Source organism: Engystomops pustulosus, chromosome 8 (assembly GCF_040894005.1).
Source record: "Engystomops pustulosus chromosome 8, aEngPut4.maternal, whole genome shotgun sequence".
Taxonomy (NCBI): Eukaryota; Metazoa; Chordata; class Amphibia; order Anura; family Leptodactylidae; genus Engystomops; species Engystomops pustulosus.
The window spans coordinates 29,856,609-29,878,109 of NC_092418.1; the positions used below are offsets into that span (position 1 = coordinate 29,856,609).

Sequence of the window (21,501 nt, forward strand, 5' to 3'; positions counted from 1 at the left end):
TTATATGGCAGGAATAACCCTTTAACCTTGACAAATATTACTCATCACTGCATCCGTGTGTTCGGAAACGTGATTTTTTTTTTTCTCCAAATCTCTCAACCTGCTTTGTATCCATCGTCTTCCCTGAAGGCTAGCTCCTTCCAAGTAAACATAATCACTATTCAGAACAGGCCTGACGCGGGTAACAGGATTCTTAATTAAAGGGCCGCTCCGCTCGGAGATTCATCTCTTCACCTTAAGCATTTGTTCGTTATCTGCCGCAAACAAGGAAACCGAGCCAAACACTAGCTTGAACAGCTTGAGGTACAAGTTGGACAGCTCCACGTTGGAACCCATCTCCGGAAGCCTTTCCAGCAAATACTCCACCAGGATGGTAGCGAAGAGAGCCGATGTGGTGGGGTTCGCCAAGAAGGAGTTGGCAACGATCTGAGAAAACAAGACATTCATTCAGATTGAACATTCCTGAACATAGACGTGTTTCCCTGGTGTCCGATGATTACTGCGGCGACAACCCTTGTAAAATGGAGAAAGAGCAAAAGATAATGGTTTCAAGGGAACAAAATCAAACGCTGATTACTGTCACAAAGTGTGATTTGCTCCCTGGAAACTGATCTAAAAACTAACAAAGAAAATACATAAAAGTAGATGTTTGTTATTCAGAAATTGCAGTCAAAGACTCAGACCAACTATAAGAGTACAGAAGTAGGTGCTGTGGGTACCGGTTTCTGTATACAGTTTCAGATGAGATCTAGAACTCTCTGTGTCTACAAAGTTTAAAGGGAGCATGTCATAAAATTTTACACCATTAAAATCATTAGCCGCCTCAGGCGGAATATGAACTGTCCTGTCTAGAATTCCGTCTTATGTGAAGAAGAGGAGTCAAGTTTAGAGGCTGCACAAGGAGCAATCAGAAACCATGTGTCTGGTGTTATATAAAAGAATCTCAGACTTCAGATCACAAGTTTGTGGTTCTGTGAGCTACAGAACAAGGAGATACAAAGTGGGAATTAGATTTTTATCTGCAGTTTACATTTCCAACTATGTATGCAACGGTTTGTATCTCTGGTTCTGTAGCTCCCAGAACATCAACCCTGATGTGACCTGAAAGATGAGATTTTTATCTTTAATATGACACCTGAAACATGTTTCTGCGTTCGATAGAACAGAAGTGCGGCCTTTAGACTGGACTCATTTCAGGTAGAATATAACTCTATATAACTTTTTATAGATATATAGGGTGAAATTTCACATAAAAGAGGGAATTCTTGAAAGGGAATTTCATCCCCTATCTGAGGGGACTAATAGTTTCATGGGGTATATCCTGGCAAGTCACTTTAAAAATAACGTCTTCTAATTCAGAACGCGCAGTCAACGACTCCGAGCAACTATATAGCAGTATATGTAGTACCGCTTTGTGTATACAGCTCCTAATCAGATCTGTGTGTCTCCATGTCTCTAAAGATTAATGTGAAAATTTTCAAATTGGCCAAAATTAATGGGGAGCAGATTCACAGAATCCTAGACTGCACATTCCTTTCAGAAATCAGTTTTGGATCTGAATTTTTAACAGAGTGGATATACCCGTATAATACAACAGTTAAAGGAGTTAACCTAGTCACACACCTGGAGTGCATAGTTTTTGGAGATCCTCTCCACCATATAAGGAACAGTAGTCTGAAAAATCTCCTTAAATGTCAAAGGATTCATCATGGTAAAAACACCAGCGAAATGCTCCAAGACCTCCTTCTCCTCCTTCATCCGCACGGTCTGACAATTGGCTACGCGGATGTAGGTCTGCCCGTTCCCCGCTATCTGGACCTGGAAGAGAAAGATATTCATGAAGCGCAGGTTATTCCCAGAGCAGTGGATCACAGCTTCAGATGTCTGGCATCTCAACTAGAAATGGGAGCCTCGAATCGACTCCTGTGTGTGAGAGAAAGCATCGAGAGTGAGGACATTACTAATGAGAGATGCAGCACAAAAACATCAGGCAGAATACTAAAAACTACCCCTTTATATGATAACAAGAGGATTGGTGAGAACCCAACTGCTAGGGTACCCCCCAGCAATTACTATATATATTCTATGACCAGTGTACCATTTGGCTCTCACATACACAGAGAAAACATGCCCAACCTGCCGCTCCACCCATCAGTGAGAATCGGATGAACCCCCTCTCCAGATTGATAAAAGCTCCCTTACTTCACTTAACAGTGGGGGTCCCCGCAGTTGGACTCTCTCTGTTCTGCTTGTTATCCCATTTTTTGTGGATAGGGAATAACTTGCCAAGTCTGTACAACCTCTTTAGGGTTGCCAAACATTTTCAACATCTGACCCAGAATTACAAATTTCTGATTAGTTTGGCTGAGCATGCATGTGTTCCCAATCTGAACAAAGGGTGAACAGATCTGTAGAGAGTGCACATGAGATACACATTTGCTGTAATATGGTATATACGCCAGTCTGCAGGTTAACTTTAGGAGATCTCTCATAACGTTAACAAACTTAATAAAAGGCTAGCCACTGAATGGCTGACCACATGTGCGGTAAAAGATACAGGGGAATATTAAAGGGGTCTCATGTAGGTTCCGGTCTATATTAAATACAAAACACATCCAATCCCAAGGAGATCTAGATGGACAAATGAACGCTACAACTATATACATGCATAAAGTCACGTAGGAATGGCCATTCATTCGGGAAGATTATCCCACCATTGTGCATATGAAGATGGATGTGAGTTACCTGGTAGATGTCCAGTGCCTGCATGGCATACTTCACCAGCTTGATATAAATCTGAGTCTCTTTAGGTTGAAGTTGCTTATTGGGCACAAATTGCGCTTCTGAAAAGGAAAGGACATAAAAAAAAAACAACAATGAATACATGTAAAGTCTGAAAGCCCTTAGGGTACGGACACATGTACCACTAGTGTTGCATTTACAAGTGCAGTGCTATTAGAATGGCCCCCCATTTGCGTTTCCAGTGAAACGCATGCAATCGGTAAACGCCAAGGCAAGTCCGCCGTGCACTAGCGGCACATGTGACCGTACCCTCAACCTAATACATGTGTTAGGAACCCCATCTTACCTCCAGGTGCTTTGCATGATGTAATTCCCCAGGTAATGGTCTTCACCCCACACACCAATGTCTTAACCAGGCTACGGCAGTCTGTCACTTGGAAGGTCTGCTTGTCTTCCTTGTCTTTCTCACCTTGCTTATCAAAGACTAGAAGAGGGACCTGGGTGAGGGGAGTAGAAGGAGCAGCAGGCAAAGCATTGGCAGGGGCAGCTGCTGGGACACTGGCCAGAATGGCATCAGCAGCGCAGAGCTCAGATTGGGGTTTGCACTTCTTGAAAATGGCAGATAACTGATAGCGGGCAATGGTGTGGAACTTCAGAACAAATACCTAAGAGGGGGAAAGCAAGGTCAAGTGTTAAAAAAAGCTCAAGAATAAAGAAAAAAAATTGAATATTTTAGGAAAATACAATATGGGTTTTATTTAGGGAATTCTGGGCAGATATGTGTCATCAATCTGAGAGCCTGTGGGAGACTTATGTGATGTACATGTAGATCTTCTAAGTATTAGAATATTCTCTACCTCCAGCATCCTCATCAGGATATCTCGCCCGTTGCCATTCTCCTGTTCACTTTTGGAGCGGATGCAGTCTACCAGGTTGAGAAGCAACTTGCAGGACATGGTCTGGATGCTGCTGGGGATTGACTCGTCGTCAATGTTTTTTGCAAAGAGCTGAACTGCGAGGGACAGGTCGTTCAGTGGAAGATGCTGACGGACGTGATGTACGAGGTCGGCTAATGTGCTGTACGCCAGAGGCCTGCAGAACAATACAAGTTTTATACATGTATATTACAATTCTGTAAAATTTAGCATTTGCAACTAAAACCTGGCAGATACCGGGTAATCAAATGGTGCATGAGGACAACTTTGCAGAAGTATCATTTTTGCATATCTAGATTTTTATCAAGTCTGCTTTATTTGCTAAAAACTTGGGGTGCCTTATTTGGCACAAAGGAAAAACAGTTCCCGTCTTCCAGGTTGGGTAAAAGAAGGACATGCCCTAATATCGCAACTCTAGTTTTAAAGGAATATTTCCTACTCCAAATCCAAATTCTGATGGAGCAATAATAGATGTCACGATAAATGACGATACATTTGCACATGTAACTGAAAGTAATAGCAGTAGATTCATACCGGAGTGTCTCGCGGGCTGTGTATCCAGAGCCAATGAGGATAGATTCATCAAACAACTTGTCCATGCACGGGATGAACTCTGAAAATTAAAAAGTGCAATAAATCATCCAGTACTGGAGCAGAGGCCTTCTATAAGTCACACAGCTGTGTTTGGTAAGCAGATATGGGAAATAAGACGGCCATATTTCCAGGACTCAACACCGTTTATGAAGTCGGACTCCCATCATCCTCAAGGTTTATTTACATGAATCTGTTCAGTCAGTGATGGCTGCATTTCACACACAAAACACTCCTCCGGGGGCAAAATCCAAGCATCATAGTTATACATAATGCAAGGAGTCCCTGCATCCCAAAGCGACCACTGCGCCATACTAAATACATGCCCACAGTATAAGGGAACTCCTCGTTCCATGTCTTTTCGGCCATGAATAAGCTCCTGTGGTGTGTGATTGCCTCCCTGTAGGCTACTGTCCTTATGTTTCAAGAGTTTAGTTCCAGAAATATGGCCAACATATATTACAGGACAATCCCCGGGTTACATACAAGATAGGGTCCACAGGTTTGTTCTTAAGTTGAATTTGTATGAAAGTCGAAACTGTATATTTTAGAATTGTAGCACCAGACAAAAATTTTTTTTGCCCCCAGTGACAATTGTAGTTTCCAAGTCTTTTGCTGTAATGGGACCAAAGATTATCAATAAAGCTTCATTACAGACACCTTACAGCTGATCACTGCAGCCTGGGACTATAGTAACATCCAGAGACTTCACTGGAGGTCACAGTGGGCAAAGGAGTCCGTCTTTAACTAGGGGTTGTCTGTAACTTGGGTGTCCTTAAGTAGGGGACCACCTGTATTATATAATCCATAATAAATATGGTAATGGTTTTCTGTCTTGAAAATCCCGTCCCCATTGTAGTCAATATAGGATGCTGAGCGACATGCTGTAAGTTTCAAGCGAAATAGAGGTCGATGCCACTGAAAATATAAGGCTTGTTTAGCCATTCTCCATTCAGGGCTATGGGTGTACTCTGAAAGTAGTCAGGTCTATGAGCTTGGCAATTTTTGCCTCCTTTACAGACTTGAATGGAGAGTGGCTGCTGCAAAGGGCCATAGGACTTTGGAGAAATCATGTATGTATGACATATACTGTGGATAAGCGTTAGCCTAGGTATGAGGTACTTACGGCTTCTTAAGTCGGTGCTGAGAATATGCTTGGCGGCGATCAGCAGCTCTTTCCGTAGATGGGCAGTCTCAGGCGGGCAGTTGGTTAGGAGCTGCAGCATGCCCTTCACCATTTGCTGGGAGTGTTTTGCTACGGTGTCCTATATACGACAAAGGTTAACGTCACAAATGTTCATGCTAAATATGCCATCAATAACAGAGATCTCAAGGTGACGTAACCTACCTGATAGATCCGAATGATATAAGCCAGAAAGGACAATGTTTTAATCTGGGCTGCAATAAAGTCAGCATAAAGTTCTTTGTTGTACAACTTGTGCTGCCTGAAGGATAAAAATAACACACTATTAAAATAGTTTTCCCATCAAGTGGGATCTCCAGCTGACATGACAAGAAATTAGTGACCACAAATGCAATACCATTAACAGCCACTATACAGCAGGGCTGCTCCGAACAAATAACAATAGTCAACTCACCATAAGAGGGACCTAAATCAATTTAATACTCATGGCCAAACCATAAGGAGAGGCAAATCAATATTATAGTCCTAAATAAATCTTCATGAAATAAACTACCACTTACCTGGCATTGGTAGAAACCTGGGTGACAATCGTGTTCATGATCAACGGTACAAATTCAGAGACCATGTTGTGAATGTTTAATTTGTAGAGCTGTAGGAAAAAAAAACAAAAAAAAACCAGACAATTTTTGTGAAAACTTTTCTGAGCAGGTCACAAAGTGAAAGAAAGATGCATTTTAACTTATTGGGTACCATAAAATTAGAGGATACGTAGCAAGACATATGCCCTTTAACAGACTTGACCAGGAATTGGGATATGAAATAAAACTTCAAAAATTATAAAGAAAGCTAAAAAATAATAATGCATTTTTTTTTACATCAGATTACATTCAATTAAAAAATTCTGTTCCTTCTCATGGTCCTTACCTGGTACATTAAAACAACTATTATTGGCAGCTCGGCCAGAACCTTCAAGGAGAGGGACCCTTTTGGGATGATGGTATGCTGCAAGAAGAAAATATACAGCATTGGGTTACACAAACAGATAAATTGTATAACTTAAAATTAAAATAATTTTTCAAACACAATCTGTTGGCCATAAATAGCCTACTTATCTTACACTAACTGTCCTGAAGACACCCAATGAAGATAAAATAATAACACATTTTAATCGATACTTCTCATATACAAGGAAATACGTACTTTTACAGTGTTGGTGTGTCTTTAGAACTTTAATATGTATTTAATAAAGTGAATTTTTATATTAATATTTTTCTTAAGTCTGGATGCTGGAGTTCCTATGGAATGTGACTGGTGGCCACCACAAATCTCTCCATGAATAGAAATCCTATACCATCATTTAGAGGGATAAAGGTAGGTGAGTAAATATGAAAGGCTGTCCTGCTTACCGTTCTAGTCTCACTGTCGTCTCTCTCTGGATTTACTTTGACCACGATAGATGAAATCATGCCAACCATCTCTGGAGCTGGAACTGTGTTTTCTGGGATCACTGGAGGATTCTCAAAGTAGCGATTCTACAATGTAATGAGACATAATGAGAAAATGATATTTACAGTGACATTGAGTTAAATGCAAATATAAGGGTTTATATGCTGCATCCCCAACATAGTGTACAGCAGCATATCTTACACAAAGTGGATACTGTTTTCAGCCATATATTGAAATTATTTTTTTTAGCAGTGACCCATAGATATCAGCAAATATTTCTGCATTACTTATATGCATCTGAATCATGGTGAGTGGATACATTTCTGCAAAAACGCTTACCACAACTTTCGGAAGCTCTTTGTAGATCTGTCTCACAAAGTCGAGAAAGTGATGAATCTGAAACAAATTTAAAACAACATGAATTAAGATAAAGACATGTAATCTAAGGAATGCAATAATTCTCCAAGCAATAGTGAGAACACAGCTAACAGCAAACACTGAGAAGTAGAGTGCCAGGACATGCTGGGAGTTGTACTGCCACAATCCACATTTCTATTACCTCTTGAGTGATAGGTGGTCGGAACTGCTTGTGCAGCTCAATGATGATTCTTAAACAGATCAGGACGTTCTCCTCGTTCTCAGTCTGAAAGTAAAAACAGATGATGTATATGAAACACCAAGCACCCAGCCTCAGCATACACATCATAAGAGAAGGAGATCAATGCTTCATGTTACCTCCAGGAAACGGAACATGACAGACAGGATGTTTTTGGTGTGGGGTCGCAGGTGCTCATTGGTAGGGATCCGGTGGATGATTTCCAGGACCAGTTTCCGTAATTGCTATTGAAGAAAAAAAAAAAAAAAAGATTCCTTTTTTAATAATTTCCTTTAAATATTAGACAGAAAAAGGGTGGTATACACAACCCTAAAAAATGCCACTGGATAAGAGTGAGCAAAGATTCCCTAGAACAGTAAGCGCAATCAGATCTTATCAGTTTTACTCTCAGGGCCCGATGTGAAGTATATGGTATATACGTTCATTCATATACACACATACATGCATCCACACTTCCAGACATCACATCTTAGTGGCTCAAGCCTGATAATTTCATCATTTCGCTGATCAGATCTTATCAGTTTTACTCTCAGTGCCTGATGTGAGATTATCCACATACACACAGATACACACAGTGATCACACAGACATACATATACACACGGTGATCACCCAGACACTCATCATACAGACACACATACACACACACTCCACATCTTATGGGCTCAAGAATGATACTCTCATCATCTTGCAATTCTGTTCATTTGGAAGTCAAATAATAATAGCATTCTGTGGCAGACCACATACATATCAATGGTCTTTATAAAGACAACATTGTTTACCTGCAGTCTAATTTACTATTTAAACTATAAGAAAAGATAAAATGCCTCTACAGCACAAGTATAAAATAATGTGTGTTCTTCAAACATAACATTTTTGCCATGGACTGAAACTTATCCTATCCCACAATATCTATCACTCCATAGACAAACAGTTCCCAAAATACCTGCGCTGGTTTCTCCTGAAGGAACTGCACTTCTCCGTCTTGTAGGAAGGTCAGAAATCGTGGGATGATGTGCTCCAGGAACGTGGAATACTGGGCAGAAGTGGTGACATTCTAAAGGGAAATGAAATTTAATAAACTGTACACAATCCAAAACACTTTGCATGATTGGTTGTCAGGTGGTTATAGGTTATGAATATCCAGAATCTATAGGAATAGAGGGTGATATTCATTGTTTTAAGTAATCCATGCATTCAATTTGGAACCACACATCTGTAACACCTACCTCAAAGTTCTCGCTGACTTCCTGCATCATCTTCAACTTGGTTTCATCAGCTAAAATATATAAATAGATAATTGAAAATTAGGAATTAAATTTGACTCCTGGTAGGGTCATGGATGTAGGGCCATCTATGCCTGCAATAAATGTAGCGAACACCCTATGGATTGATTGAATTTTTCCTCTCATACGGTCAGCGGTTACACAGATTACCACCAGGATGAAGGGTTAAACACCAGGTACACTAACATATTGGTGTGTGGCCCCTCAGGCAGGATCCGCTCTCTCTTTTTTTTTTTTTTTTAACTACTGATGCCATTTTTTTTAACAGAAAAAAAGGCTTGAACAATTATGCAAAGGAGCTGTTAGGTATTAAGCTCTGAGCCCCTCATTTGCATAATTTTTTTAATCCTTAAAAAAAGGGGGCATAAGAAGAAGAGCGGAACCTGAGCCTAATTAAACCTGGAGCCCCTCAGTTCATTTGCATAATTTCTTTAAAGCATATTTTTGTAAAAAAAAAAAAAAGGCATAAGGAAATGAAAGAGTAGCAGATCCTGCCAGAGGGAGCACACACTACCATGTAAGTGTGCTTGGTTTACAATCCTTCATCCTGGTTGTAGATTTCTATCTTTCCATGATGGGATCAAATAATATCAGGATTGGTTGTTCTACAAAATTAGCATCGCCCAAAGTATGAAGGACACGTACGCGTGTTGACATCCGTAAGAGCAGCCACAAACTGGAGGTATTTCTTCATTAGAGTGGTCTGGTCCACCACAGTGGGCCCCGACGGAGGTACAAACGCCATTCTTCCTAGTCTTCTTGAGGTTCAGCTTACAGTGAGAATAGTTGTATCATCCCACCTATGAGAAAGATATAGGAAGTGGTGAGAAATCATCCAAACATGTGTATCCTTAAGTGTACAGAAAAATTCTCAATAAAATTGAAGGGGAACTTTTTTTTTTTTTTTAATTTGTTGCCTCAGGTAATATCAAAAACAAAAGAACTAGTACTGAGCACACAATAGTTATATACTAGAGACCCTAGATACCAAAATGAATAAGCCTATATCCCACAATACAAAATACATGTTTACCTACATCTAAAATAAGGTATAGGTAATACAATAACTCAAAATGAATTTTTGGAAAAAATTTATATTTATTAAATCATATCATTAAAAATTGGCAGTCACCAGGACCTAAAATCAAATCAAAAAGCAAAACTACTACCATATGGGACAGATATCATGTATCATGCGCCCTTCATCACCTCAATATAAAAAGGCAAATACACCCGTTATCATAATAATCCACATCAACAATACAAGCAGTCCCCGGGTTACGTACAAAATAGGCTCTGTAGGTTTGTTCTTAAGTTGAATTTGTATGCAAGTGGGAACTGTATATTTTATAATTGTAATCCTCAACCCAATTTTCTTGGTCTCTGACAATTGGATTTTAAATATGTTGGGTTGTCGTAAGAACCAGGATTAACAATAAATCTTAACTACAGACACATTTAATAACTGTATAGCTGCTTATTGTAGCCTAAGGCTAAAGTACAGTAAATTACCAACATCCAGAGGTCCGTTTGTAACTAGGGATCGTCTGTAAGTAGGGTGTTCTTAAGTCGGGGACAGCCTTTACTGGCACAAAAGGTCCCAAACAGTAATAACACAGATCATAATAACATAGGGACCCGTTAAAAGTATAAAACTTGAGGTTTAATGACATGAAAGTATAGAAATATCTCCCATCCAGTTGCATAGAGCAGACATGTTGGAGACTGGTTGCACCCCAGAGGTCTAATATTTATCAGCCTGATTGCAGAAACCATTCACGGTGAGGTCACAGTCATGCGTGTCGCTAGCGTTGTGTTTCTCAGTGAAACACATGCGATTGTTAACCTGACCCCAGTGCCTTGCTAGATGGACAATCACTTTAAACAGCCGAACATGAAACCAATATGAGTATAAGTCTCTGTATACTCCTCAGTCATGAATTTTGACATCAAAATTAATGGTCACGCTCCGAAATTAATGGTCAGAAGTAGCACTACCCTTGTACGCAGGTTGTCGTAGGTACTGCAGCTCAGCTGCGCGGTACCAAATCCTGCAATCTGTGGATATGTTTCCGAACAAAATCAACCTTGTCTTTTAAACAATGGAGTACAAACAGCTACAAAACCAGCCTGATTACCATCTACAAAAGACAACGTATGATTCGTAACAGTGTTTTGGGCCTAAAGTGAACAAGAGTTGCCCATAGCAACCAATCAGGTCACTGCATTACTTTTCTAAAGGGTCCAAGTAAAATGTAAGCTGGAACGCGATTGGTTCTTTCCGCTGGGTTAGGGCCTACACTTCATTTCCAACAACCTGTGGTAACAAAAGTGGAAAATGTGATAATTGTGCAATTATACCACATAGTAGAAGAGAGTCACTACACTTATCTTTCCCCATGAAGCAACGTGACAATGTTTAGCAGACAGGGTCACCTATAGAGGAATAAAATAAAACCGTATATTTGGCAATGGGGTCCCACAGACGCAGTTGATTTCTGTCGTATGACACACCCAGCGTTATGATAATACTACATTTTTACCACTGGCACCTGACAGACATCACAGACTGGTAACAGGTGCACTCATAGTTCCTCTGTGGTGTCCATAATTCTCACAGGATGAATTGCACAACGTTGAGTGTTATCTATGACATCAAATCTAACAGGATTTGAAATGGTTACCTCACTACAGACAAATGAGGTCAGTGCCATAGACCCAATGTTTTTTATGCAATTACCGCAAGCAACCGTTGTAATTTCCGCAAACACTGAAACGCATTACCGATCTATGGCTGTGCCTCTAACTTATGTTATCTTTTATCAAGTCTCTCATCATTGGGGGTCTCATCTCCTAGCCCTCATATTTTAGCTTCCGCCTTATGGGGATTAGACAATCTATGGCTCTCAATATACCGACAAGGACTGAATGGTGCCCGCTCCTACGAAGATCACAATTTCTTACACGTTCCAAGACTTCATTTATCTTTGCAGTACAATGGTCAGCAAAACAATTACAGGCGGACCCCTACTTAAGAACACTCAACTTACAGACGACCCCTAGTTACAAACGGACCTCTGGATGTTGGTAATTTACTGTACTTTAGCCTTAGGCTACAATAAACAGCTATAACAGTTATCACAGGTGTCTGTAATGAAGCTTTATAGTTAATCCTGGTTCTGATGACAATACAACATTTTTAAAATCCAATTGTCACAGAGACAAAAAAATTATTTGTCTGGGGTTACAATTATATAATATACAGTTCTGCTTTACATACAAATTCAACTTAAGAACAAACCTACAGAACCTATCTTGTATGTAACCCAGGGACTGTTTGTACAAGACATCAATATCACTACCCAGAATGCAACTTGGAAATACCCCAGATCTAAGATGATGTGGCATCACGCCCTCCTAAAATCCATGCAAAAGAAATTCAAATCAAGAAAAAATATCATGTTAAGCAGCAAGTCAATTCCATGTATTTACAATCACAATTTGGATGTATTTCTGTAGTATGGTATGAATACAGGCCTATGGTTACATCACTAAAGGGGGCTTAAATTTAAACTAGAATCACACAGTGTACGGCTAATGGATGTATAATACAGACCCCAACTATAAGATGTATTATGGTCGTCCTTGGAATTTTTCGAAGGATATTATCCATCAGAGGAAGACATTTTTTATGAAGCCTTTCTAAATGGCAGCTCTGAACACCTCCAAGTATGTTGCATCACAGATGACCCATATTTGAAAGGATCTGCTAAGGTTGGTCTGGATTCAATCAATACTAAATTTTACTTCATAAGTCTTAGTGCTTATTTTGAGACTAGCTCTATGGAGGGAGACCCCAGCACCCACAATATTAGGGTTAGGGATGTTTCCCATCAAATACAAGCCACCAGTATCTCTACATTCCATGTACCCAGGAGAAGGTAATCACTTGTTCCTAGGATAGGGACAAGTCAACAGTATAGACTAGGGGGTACAGCAATAATTGGTATTTAAAGGGATTCTCCAGATTATTTTTTACCTAGCGTCTAGATAAATGATCAACCGGTTATTGGCCCAAAATCCACAACATCCTTGAAAAAAAAAAAAAAATCCTAGAGAACCCATTTAATGACCACAGATCTACAGTTACTTACAGCAATAATTGGGACGGTTTCTGTCTGAAGGAAGAGTAGTGAGATTTTCTCATCACATATAGTTTCACTTTTGTCAACATTACCCTGTTTACATAAGCGATCAGCTTTATAGGTTTTCTACCAGCCGATTTGCCCCTACATAACCTCAGGTGGTATTAGGTGCTGTCCTGGAGATCTGGATAAACATACCTTTGTGGGTGGCGTTAGTTAGCAGCAGTATTGTGAACAATGCATTTATATTCCAGGATTATAGCTGGACTATCCGCACACGCATAGCATTGAGAAGACACTCCCCGATGCACCAAGTGCCGCAATAATCCAGGAATAGCATAACCATAACATTATACTGCACACAGGTATGGTTACACAGATCTCCAGGGACAATACTTGACAGTTCTGTATAGGCAAAACCTAACGATGAAACCACCTGGCTAAAATGCATGTTTTGCATCTATCAGCTGGATCTGGACTGTATGCACTCAAGGCATTTAGGCATTCTTGCAAACTGAGCATCAGAAAAAGTGTGCGCAGTGCTCTTTCCATTTATACAGAAGCTCCAAATCTGTTATACAACAGACTCAACCAACTTACACAAAGGAGTCCACTGGAAAGAACAGAAAGCCTTTACATAGAACCCTGCCCCTAGATATACATTATGGACTTCCTTATAATATATAAGTAAGCTATAAGCAACACCTGCCATATTTTTGCCATAACACTGTATTTCTATAAGTAAACACAATCACATTTCAAAATATAACTATTACACATCATATATCAGTATCGCCAGAAGCGGACTGTTGTGTGTGGTGTTGGTAGCAGCAGGATTGTGACATTGCATTAGTATAGTCCAGGATTGTAGCTGGACTAGGTGCACACACATAGGAGTGTAAGGACACTCCCCGATGCACCAGCTATAATCCAGGAATACCATAACATCGTACTGCTATAAGAAGACATAATCACATCATAATATATGTAACTACATCACATTCTATACCAGTACTGCCATAAGCGGATTGTACATACTGTGCACACCATACCGCCACCATTCATACAACCCATAACCAGTGTAACCAATACAGTATTTCAGCACCAGCCATATGGTGCTCTGGGTATCCAGATCTTATAGTAATGCCCCCTTTATGCTCACACCTCGCCCAGCAGATGCGGGGCAGGTCCTGTATTGTGCTGCAGCTGTACCCCTGCCCGTGTTGAATAGAGATCAGGCCTCACAGCTCCTCCTGCTCCGCACACTTATCGGCCGATCTGCTCCATACAACCCCCCTGATCCTAGCAAAACCCAATAAGATCTACCATCCAGTCTCACCCTGGCGATCTCCTCGTCGTTACCGGCCCGGCATACTGCCCCAGCACCAACCACGGCCACTCGCTTCCTCCGCCGACTCCCGCTCAGCACACGACCAGCATCCCGTCCCAGCAGCCTTTGCGCCAGTGATGCGGCCTTCCCTACATCTCAAATAAAAACCTTTTCATCTAATAATTTTTAATTACAAACCAACTCAGTTCATGTATTATAATCGTCATCATCTATTTTATTCGCCCAAGGAACGGTTCTGATACAACGATTTAAACCGAAAGGAACTATATTATGGAGCGGAGGGATAATTTCTGTAAGACCGTTGATTTAGAAGGTCTTCTTACGTCATCAGCGCTCGCCCGTAGCGTGAGATATACGTTCTTTTATCTGATTCGTCCTCACTGTCACAACCCTACATAAGCTCTTCACCTGGCAAAGCTTGGTTGCAGAGTGGCCTATTCTTGCTCAGTAAAAAAATAAAATTACTATAATATATATTTATATATAATCTCATATCTAATATGTATCCCTTATCAATCTAATATCTCATAGCTCTCTATCTCATATGTATCTCTCTCTATATATATCATATCTATCTATTAATTATATCTATCTCGTACCCATCAATCTCATATATATTTATATTTTTGCTCAATAATTGAGAAATGCTGCAGTTTCATGTGCAGAATATGTTTTTTGACATTTCCTTTGTATTACAAGGCATACCTGTCTTTACTTTTCAGTATACCTATAACCCTACCTATAAGTATGATGAAAGTGAACACATTTGGTATATTTTGGGCCAGTATTGACCCAAAATTTTGAGACTCCAAATGTGGGACAAAAGTTAGTGCTCTACAAAAAATTTTAAGTTCACAAGCTTCACCTTACCTGCCCCCTAGTGTACCTACAAAAGTAAATTACTGGCCTTCATATAAAAAATTGTCCTACCAAATGTCCGCCACTTAGTATAGTGCCCCCTTCCTGTGCCCCCACACTATATAATGACCCTTTTTGTAGGCCCTCCTTATAATACCTCCTTTTCTGCAGCCCCTCATTATAATGCCTCCTTTTCTGTAGCCCACTAACTATAATGCCCCCTTTTCTGTAACCCACTAACTATAATGCCCCCTTTTCTGTAGCCCACTAACTATAATGCCCCCTTTTCTGTAGCCCACTAACTATAATGCCCCCTTTTCTAACTATAATGCCCACTTTTTGTAGCCCCCTCCTGCCTGTGCCTCCTGTAGCCCCTTCCTGCCTGTGCCCCTTAAACTATATAATACCCCCTTTTCTGCAGCCCCCTCACTATAATGCCCCCTTTTCTGCAGCCCCTTCACTATAATGCCCCCTTTTCTGTAGCCCCCTCACTAAAATGCCCCCTTTTCTATAGCCCCCTCACTAAAATGCCCACTTTTTCTGTAGCCACCTTCCTTTAATGCCCACTTTTCTGTAGCCCCCTTTATATAATATCCACTCTTGTCTAGCCTCTGAATTCTGAAGCTTCCTGATTTATGCATCATTCATAGAACCCACTAAACAAAAAAGCAGATTTGTATAGAAAGAAAATATTTTATTTATACATCACAGCACAGAATTAAAATATCTTAAATAGGTAGCCAAACTAACACACTCCTAAATACCCCGATACGGCGCATAGTAAACGTAAGTGATTCATAATGACCTCATTTTTTAGCCATCATGTTTATAACACTCATTTTAATGTTTTCCTTTCCTCTTTTTGGTTCTGTAAATAACATACATCAGATACTGACCTTCCCCATTCCCTGCAGCAGTCTTTTTTCTCAATTGTTTTCCATGTGACTGCTAGCCTAAAGATGGGTCCAATGAGGTTCATAACGATTCATCTTTGGTTCTCCCCGTGCCTGTGCAGCGATCCAATGAAGCTGGAGCAGTACACCCCGGCTTCCTTGCACTGTGCGACTGCACTGAGGGGTCCTTTTTAAAGGCTGGTCCTTACAAAACACATAAGGCTATATATAAATCTGCAGTGGAGGATCAGTACTCATACATACTCACATTGAGGATCTTGGCAGTGATAAATTATAAAAGGGGGAGACTTCACAAAAGGGAGGATTTATCAAAACTTGTATGCCTGAAAACATGTGTACAAGGCGTGACTTTATTGCACAAGTGACTAATCCACCCTCTACACCAGTTGAAAGGAGGTGCGCCTAGCGCCCAACCAGGGCCGGCGCCAAGACTGGGAATACTTGGGCAAGCGCCAGGACCCAGAGCTGCTGGGGGGGCCCACATAAGGCTGTACGTAGGGAATCCATGGGATTGAGGAGGCTATATCTAATAATCCATAGGGGGTGACGGGGACTGCGCATAAAATAACCATGAGGGGGCTCTATATAAAATAACCCTGGGTTGGCTGCTTGGGGTGATAAACTTGGGAATATTTTAGAAAACAGGAGACTGTTTTAGTTTCTGAATTTTTAATGCCGCCATGTAAGTTCACTGCAAAGGGGCCCACTGAAACCTGAAGTCTGCTCCCAACCATCACAGATTTGGCAGGACAATCCCGTTTTTTAGGCACTGTCCCACTGCTGGGCCAGTTTCCTTTGGTGTCCAGGAGCTTAGATAAGCAGTGTTTCTTCTCAGACATGTGTGGAGGTAGCTCCTCCCCTGGCTGGCCCTGTCCCCCACTCCGAGTCATCTCAGAGCCCGGGCATAAGGAGAACTGCCAAAAGGAATGGTGGAAAGGTAAGTAATACATTTTCACAGCTCCTAACCATCCCAATTTTGCTGGGAAAGTCTCATTTTTCTTACCTCTGCCCCACATCACAGGCAGCTGTCACAGCTCTGTGTCCCACATAGTAAATGGCTGCTACAGACATCAGGCAAGGAATCCTTTTGAGAGAAGTGTCAGGTTAGCAGAGAGCAGGGACCACATCATCAGGTTCAGATCTCTATCCATATATGGTCACTACATCTCCTAGGGTTCCCCAGAGCAGACATCTGGCAGGGAATCCTTTTGAGAGATGTGTCAGGTAAGTGGAGAGCAGGGACCACATCATTAGGTTCAGATCAGCATCTGTCCATATATGGTCTCCTAGGGCTTCCCCAGACACAAGCTGGGGAAGCCAGCCTGGGGTTTGAACTCTAGACCCTCTGCATTAGAGATAGGAGCCTTAATCAACTGAGCTATAAGCAACTATTATGCAACTAAGAATTTTTGGTAACTAAGAAGTGTTATCTGCTACTGTTACACTGTGACACAGACTTAATGCCCTGATATATAGAGAGGGATATTCTCAGAGGTTATTATTGTAATTATTGAGACAATTATTATTATTATAAATTTTATTATTTTTATTATTATGGAGACGATTATTAATAATAGTAAAAATAATAATAATAATCATCTCCATAATAATAATTGTCTCAATAATTACAACAATCTCAGAGAAGATCCCTCTCTATATACCAAGACATTAAATCTGTGTCACAGTGTAACAGTAGTAGTGACAGTTCTTAGTTACCAAAATTCCTCAACTAGAGATTCACTGAGACCATAGCTCAGTTAGTAGAGGTGCTGTCTAGAGGTCATTATTGTTCATGGACACTGCAGGTTCTGGGTTCAAATCCTAGTCAGGATAAAAAAAAAAAAAAATTTATTGAGATGATTTTTATTATTATAATATGGCTAAAATTTGGGGCGTGGACTGGGAGTCATACGTATGAGGGGAGTGATATAATACGTATAAGGGTAGAGTGTCCACAATATAAGACAGGATAGAGGACAAAGGCCACAATATGAGGAATGATGGAGGACAGGGGGTCACAATATGAGGGAATATGGAGGACAGGGGGTCACAATATGAGGAAAGATGGAGTACAGGGGGCCACAATATGAGAGAGAATGGGGACAGGGGGTCACAATATGAGGAAGAATGGAGGACAGGAGGGCACAATATAAGAGAGAATGGGGACAGGGGGTCACAATATGAGGAAGAATGGAGGACAGGAGGGCACAATATGAGGGGGATGGAGGGCAGGAGGCCATAATGGGAAGGGGAGGAATAGAGGGGCCACAATATGAGGAGACAAGGGAGGGGATAAGAGTACTGTAAGTATTATATATAAGTAAAGGAAAGGTAATGGGGATTGGTAAAATGGGCATGTTGTAGGAATAACGGAGGGCCTTTTTGTGCTTTTTCTAGCCCAAAAGTTTGGAAGTGTAGCCCATAAAACCAGAAAACAGGGGTATCATCATCTCTAGATCCCTGCCTCACAAACACAGCTAAACTGTGCACATACACCTGTGTATCACACTACTACACAGCAACTATAGGGTTAACTAAACAAAGCTGCTGTAGTGACATCACACAATATTGTTACATTTGTAGTAGTGCAGAGCAGGCCCAGTGTCTGAGTGGTAGTGCAGAGCAGGTCCAGTGTCTGAGTTGTGGTAGTGCAGAGCAGGTCCAGTGTCTGTTTGGTAGTGCAGAGCAGGTCCAGTGTCTGAGTTGTGGTAGTGCAGAGCAAGTCCAGTGTCTGTTTGGTAGTGCAGAGCAGGTCCAGTGTCTGAGTTGTGGTAGTGCAGAGCAGGTCCAGTGTCTGGGTGGTAGTGCAGAGCAGGTCCAGTGTCTGAGTTGTGGTAGTGCAGAGCAGGCCCAGTGTCTGGGTGGTAGTGCAGAGCAGGTCCAGTGTCTGAGTTGTGGTAGTGCAGAGCAGGTCCAGTGTCTGGGTGGTAGTGCAGAGCAGGTCCAGTGTCTGAGTTGTGGTAGTGCAGAGCAGGCCCAGTGTCTGGGTGGTAGTGCAGAGCAGGTCCAGTGTCTGAGTTGTGGTAGTGCAGAGCAGGTCCAGTGTCTGGGTGGTAGTGCAGAGCAGGTCCAGTGTCTGAGTTGTGGTAGTGCAGAGCAGGTCCAGTGTCTGTGTGGTAGTGCAGAGCAGGTCCAGTGTCTGTGTGGTAGTGCAGAGCAGGTCCAGTGTCTGTGTGGTAGTGCAGAGCAGGTCCAGTGTCTGTGTGGCAGTAAAGAGCAGGTCCAGTGTCTGTGTGGCAGTAAAGAGCAGGTCCAGTGTCTGTGTGGTAGTGCAGAGCAGGTCCAGTGTCTGAGTTGTGGTAGTGCAGAGCAGGTCCAGTGTCTGTGTGGTAGTGCAGAGCAGGTCCAGTGTCTGTGTGGTAGTGCAGAGCAGGTCCAGTGTCTGTGTGGTAGTGCAGAGCAGGTCCAGTGTCTGGGTGGTAGAGCAGAGCAGGTCTAGTGTCTGAGTTGTGGTAGTGCAGAGCAGGCCCAGTGTCTGAGTTGTGGTACTGCAGAGCAGGTCCAGTGTCTGGGTGGTAGTGCAGAGCAGGTCCAGTGTCTGTGTGGTAGTGCAGAGCAGGTCCAGTGTCTGGGTGGTAGTGCAGAGCAGGCCCAGTGTCTGAGTTGTGGTAGTGCAGAGCAGGTCCAGTGTCTGGGTGGTAGTGCAGAGCAGGTCCAGTGTCTGTGTGGTAGTGCAGAGCAGGTGCAACACCCTCGCCGATGCAATGGCGAGGGAGGGTTTGCGAATACGTCCCACCTGCATGTAATCCCATTACATTACATGGTCCTTATAGGACATAGCGGTATTGCAGTGGTGAATCCTGCCTGGCAAGGCAGAGGTTAAGTATTTTGTATGATGCAAGATGCTGTTGTCCAATGATATGTGTTACATCCTGTGCTCTGTAAGCTGAGATGTGATTGGAGGAGCAGCCACCACCTGACCAAAGGGAGGTAATAAAACCCCCTGGCCAGGAATGTTCTGGAGATATAGAAGATTCAGAGGACTTTTGAGATCTTTCTAGGGAGATTCTAGTGTGGAATCCTAGAGATCAGTGAGTGAGTGAGAAATCTCAGTCTAGCCCATACCAGAGCAGGAAGAGCCTAGCCCCTGCCTCTGAAGAGTGGAGTATTAGACTAGAGTTAGTGTAGTGAGGAAAAGGGGTGTCATCTTGCCTTTGGAGGTGATACCTGAAACCCTACAGGACAAGCTGAAGCTTCCTACCAGGACACAGCTGCCTCCCAGCCTGCGCTCTACATCCAGGCTGGTGAACTATCTCCTGAGGCTCCCTCCAACTCACATCTCAGCACTCCATCTACCTGTTAAAGGCACGTTGCTGCGGTTCCTGCCGGTTCAAATAAAGAACTGTAAGTTGTTTTCTTCAACTTCTGTCTCCGTCTGGTCCCTGCTAATACGGCTGCCTTCATCACCGGCACCCTGTCCATCACACAGAGACTCACACTCGGGACATTAAGGGGTTGCCCCAGGGAGATCCGCTATAACAGCCTCTCCCTCATCTTTTCTTGCCAACACCTCCCTGCTGGAGACCTGCCAGGCTGTAGGACAGCCCTCCGGTTCCCCTGTACCAAGCACCGTGACAATAGCGTGCTTAGGCCGCAACCGCCAGCCACTCCGGTACTGCGGGCCCCGGCTGACTCCAGGCCTCACCTCAAAGGGCTAGGCCCCGGTGGGGGATGTTGCAAGTGGCGTCACGAATCACAGGATATATACTTCTGTGCCTTATCCTGGCACTAAAGACTGTACTTTATTAAGAAAAAGACTGTGCTGCCTAACCCTGCTGCCATCCGGGTTTAGGCCCAAGTATTTGTGTGTTTCTACATTGAACTTTATACTGCTGCCACGTGCTGTCGAGCGCCGCTCCAGCACTCAAGAGGTTAATTCCTGCAAGGACTGTGTCAGCCTGCTACATCCAGCGCTGCTGCGCCTGAAGCATTTACCTCAGAGGCGTGTGGCGCAGCAAGTATTTCCAGCCCGCCAAATCCTCACTGGCGGGAACTCCAGAGGCGTCACTAGGCTCCGCCCCCTGCGCGAGTGGCGCGAAGTACCGTAGAGGAGGAGCTGGAGCGTGTGCGGCCAGCAACGAAGAGGGTTAATCGGCCATCTTGGATTTCGGCGCAGGCCGTGCCTGAAGCCTGCCAGCAGTGTGCGCCTCATCCGGAGGTCCGGCGTACGTGTCCTGCAACCGGAGAACACCGCGGAGCATCACTGAGCCCTGCTGCCTGCCGGACATCGGGAACGGAGACTTTCGTGCACCGGAGCTGTCCTGTCACCGCGGCTGATCCTGAGTGAGTACCGCTGGGGAAGTTAAAGGGGGGTAGAGATTGTTTCCGACGCTAGGTTATTGGCTCACCTCCCAGGGAATAGTGACTGTGTCTTAAAGTGCCCACGTCCCATTCTAGCCATCGCCCATAGCAACGGACATTGTGTAACCCTACAGACTTCCCTCAGCTAGGCCAGTCATGTCCGCCCAGGACGA

At 42.7% G+C, this 21,501-nt stretch overlaps 1 protein-coding gene across 3 annotated transcripts in view; it reads right to left on the bottom strand.

The window, feature by feature from the left end:
• Positions 1–14,408, bottom strand: part of TRRAP (transformation/transcription domain associated protein) — an 82,787-nt gene extending 68,379 nt beyond the window's left edge. For 2 of the 3 annotated variants that reach the window (XM_072120482.1, XM_072120480.1), the window contains exons 1-18: positions 14,244–14,408; positions 9,405–9,559; positions 8,703–8,752; positions 8,420–8,530; positions 7,594–7,698; positions 7,418–7,501; positions 7,198–7,254; positions 6,819–6,944; positions 6,337–6,414; positions 5,973–6,061; positions 5,617–5,713; positions 5,395–5,533; positions 4,212–4,290; positions 3,600–3,834; positions 3,089–3,407; positions 2,746–2,843; positions 1,624–1,818; positions 235–426 (exon numbers count right to left, since the gene is read on the bottom strand). In XM_072120482.1, coding sequence (XP_071976583.1) covers positions 235–426; positions 1,624–1,818; positions 2,746–2,843; positions 3,089–3,407; positions 3,600–3,834; positions 4,212–4,290; positions 5,395–5,533; positions 5,617–5,713; positions 5,973–6,061; positions 6,337–6,414; positions 6,819–6,944; positions 7,198–7,254; positions 7,418–7,501; positions 7,594–7,698; positions 8,420–8,530; positions 8,703–8,752; positions 9,405–9,504 — 2,154 coding nt within the window. In that variant the 5' untranslated portion in view covers positions 9,505–9,559; positions 14,244–14,408. Of the gene's footprint in view, positions 1–234; positions 427–1,623; positions 1,819–2,745; positions 2,844–3,088; positions 3,408–3,599; positions 3,835–4,211; positions 4,291–5,394; positions 5,534–5,616; positions 5,714–5,972; positions 6,062–6,336; positions 6,415–6,818; positions 6,945–7,197; positions 7,255–7,417; positions 7,502–7,593; positions 7,699–8,419; positions 8,531–8,702; positions 8,753–9,404; positions 9,560–14,068; positions 14,087–14,243 lie in introns of those variants that run through there. The other variant, XM_072120481.1, reaches the window with a different exon arrangement.
• Between the last annotated feature and the right edge of the window lie 7,093 nt (positions 14,409–21,501).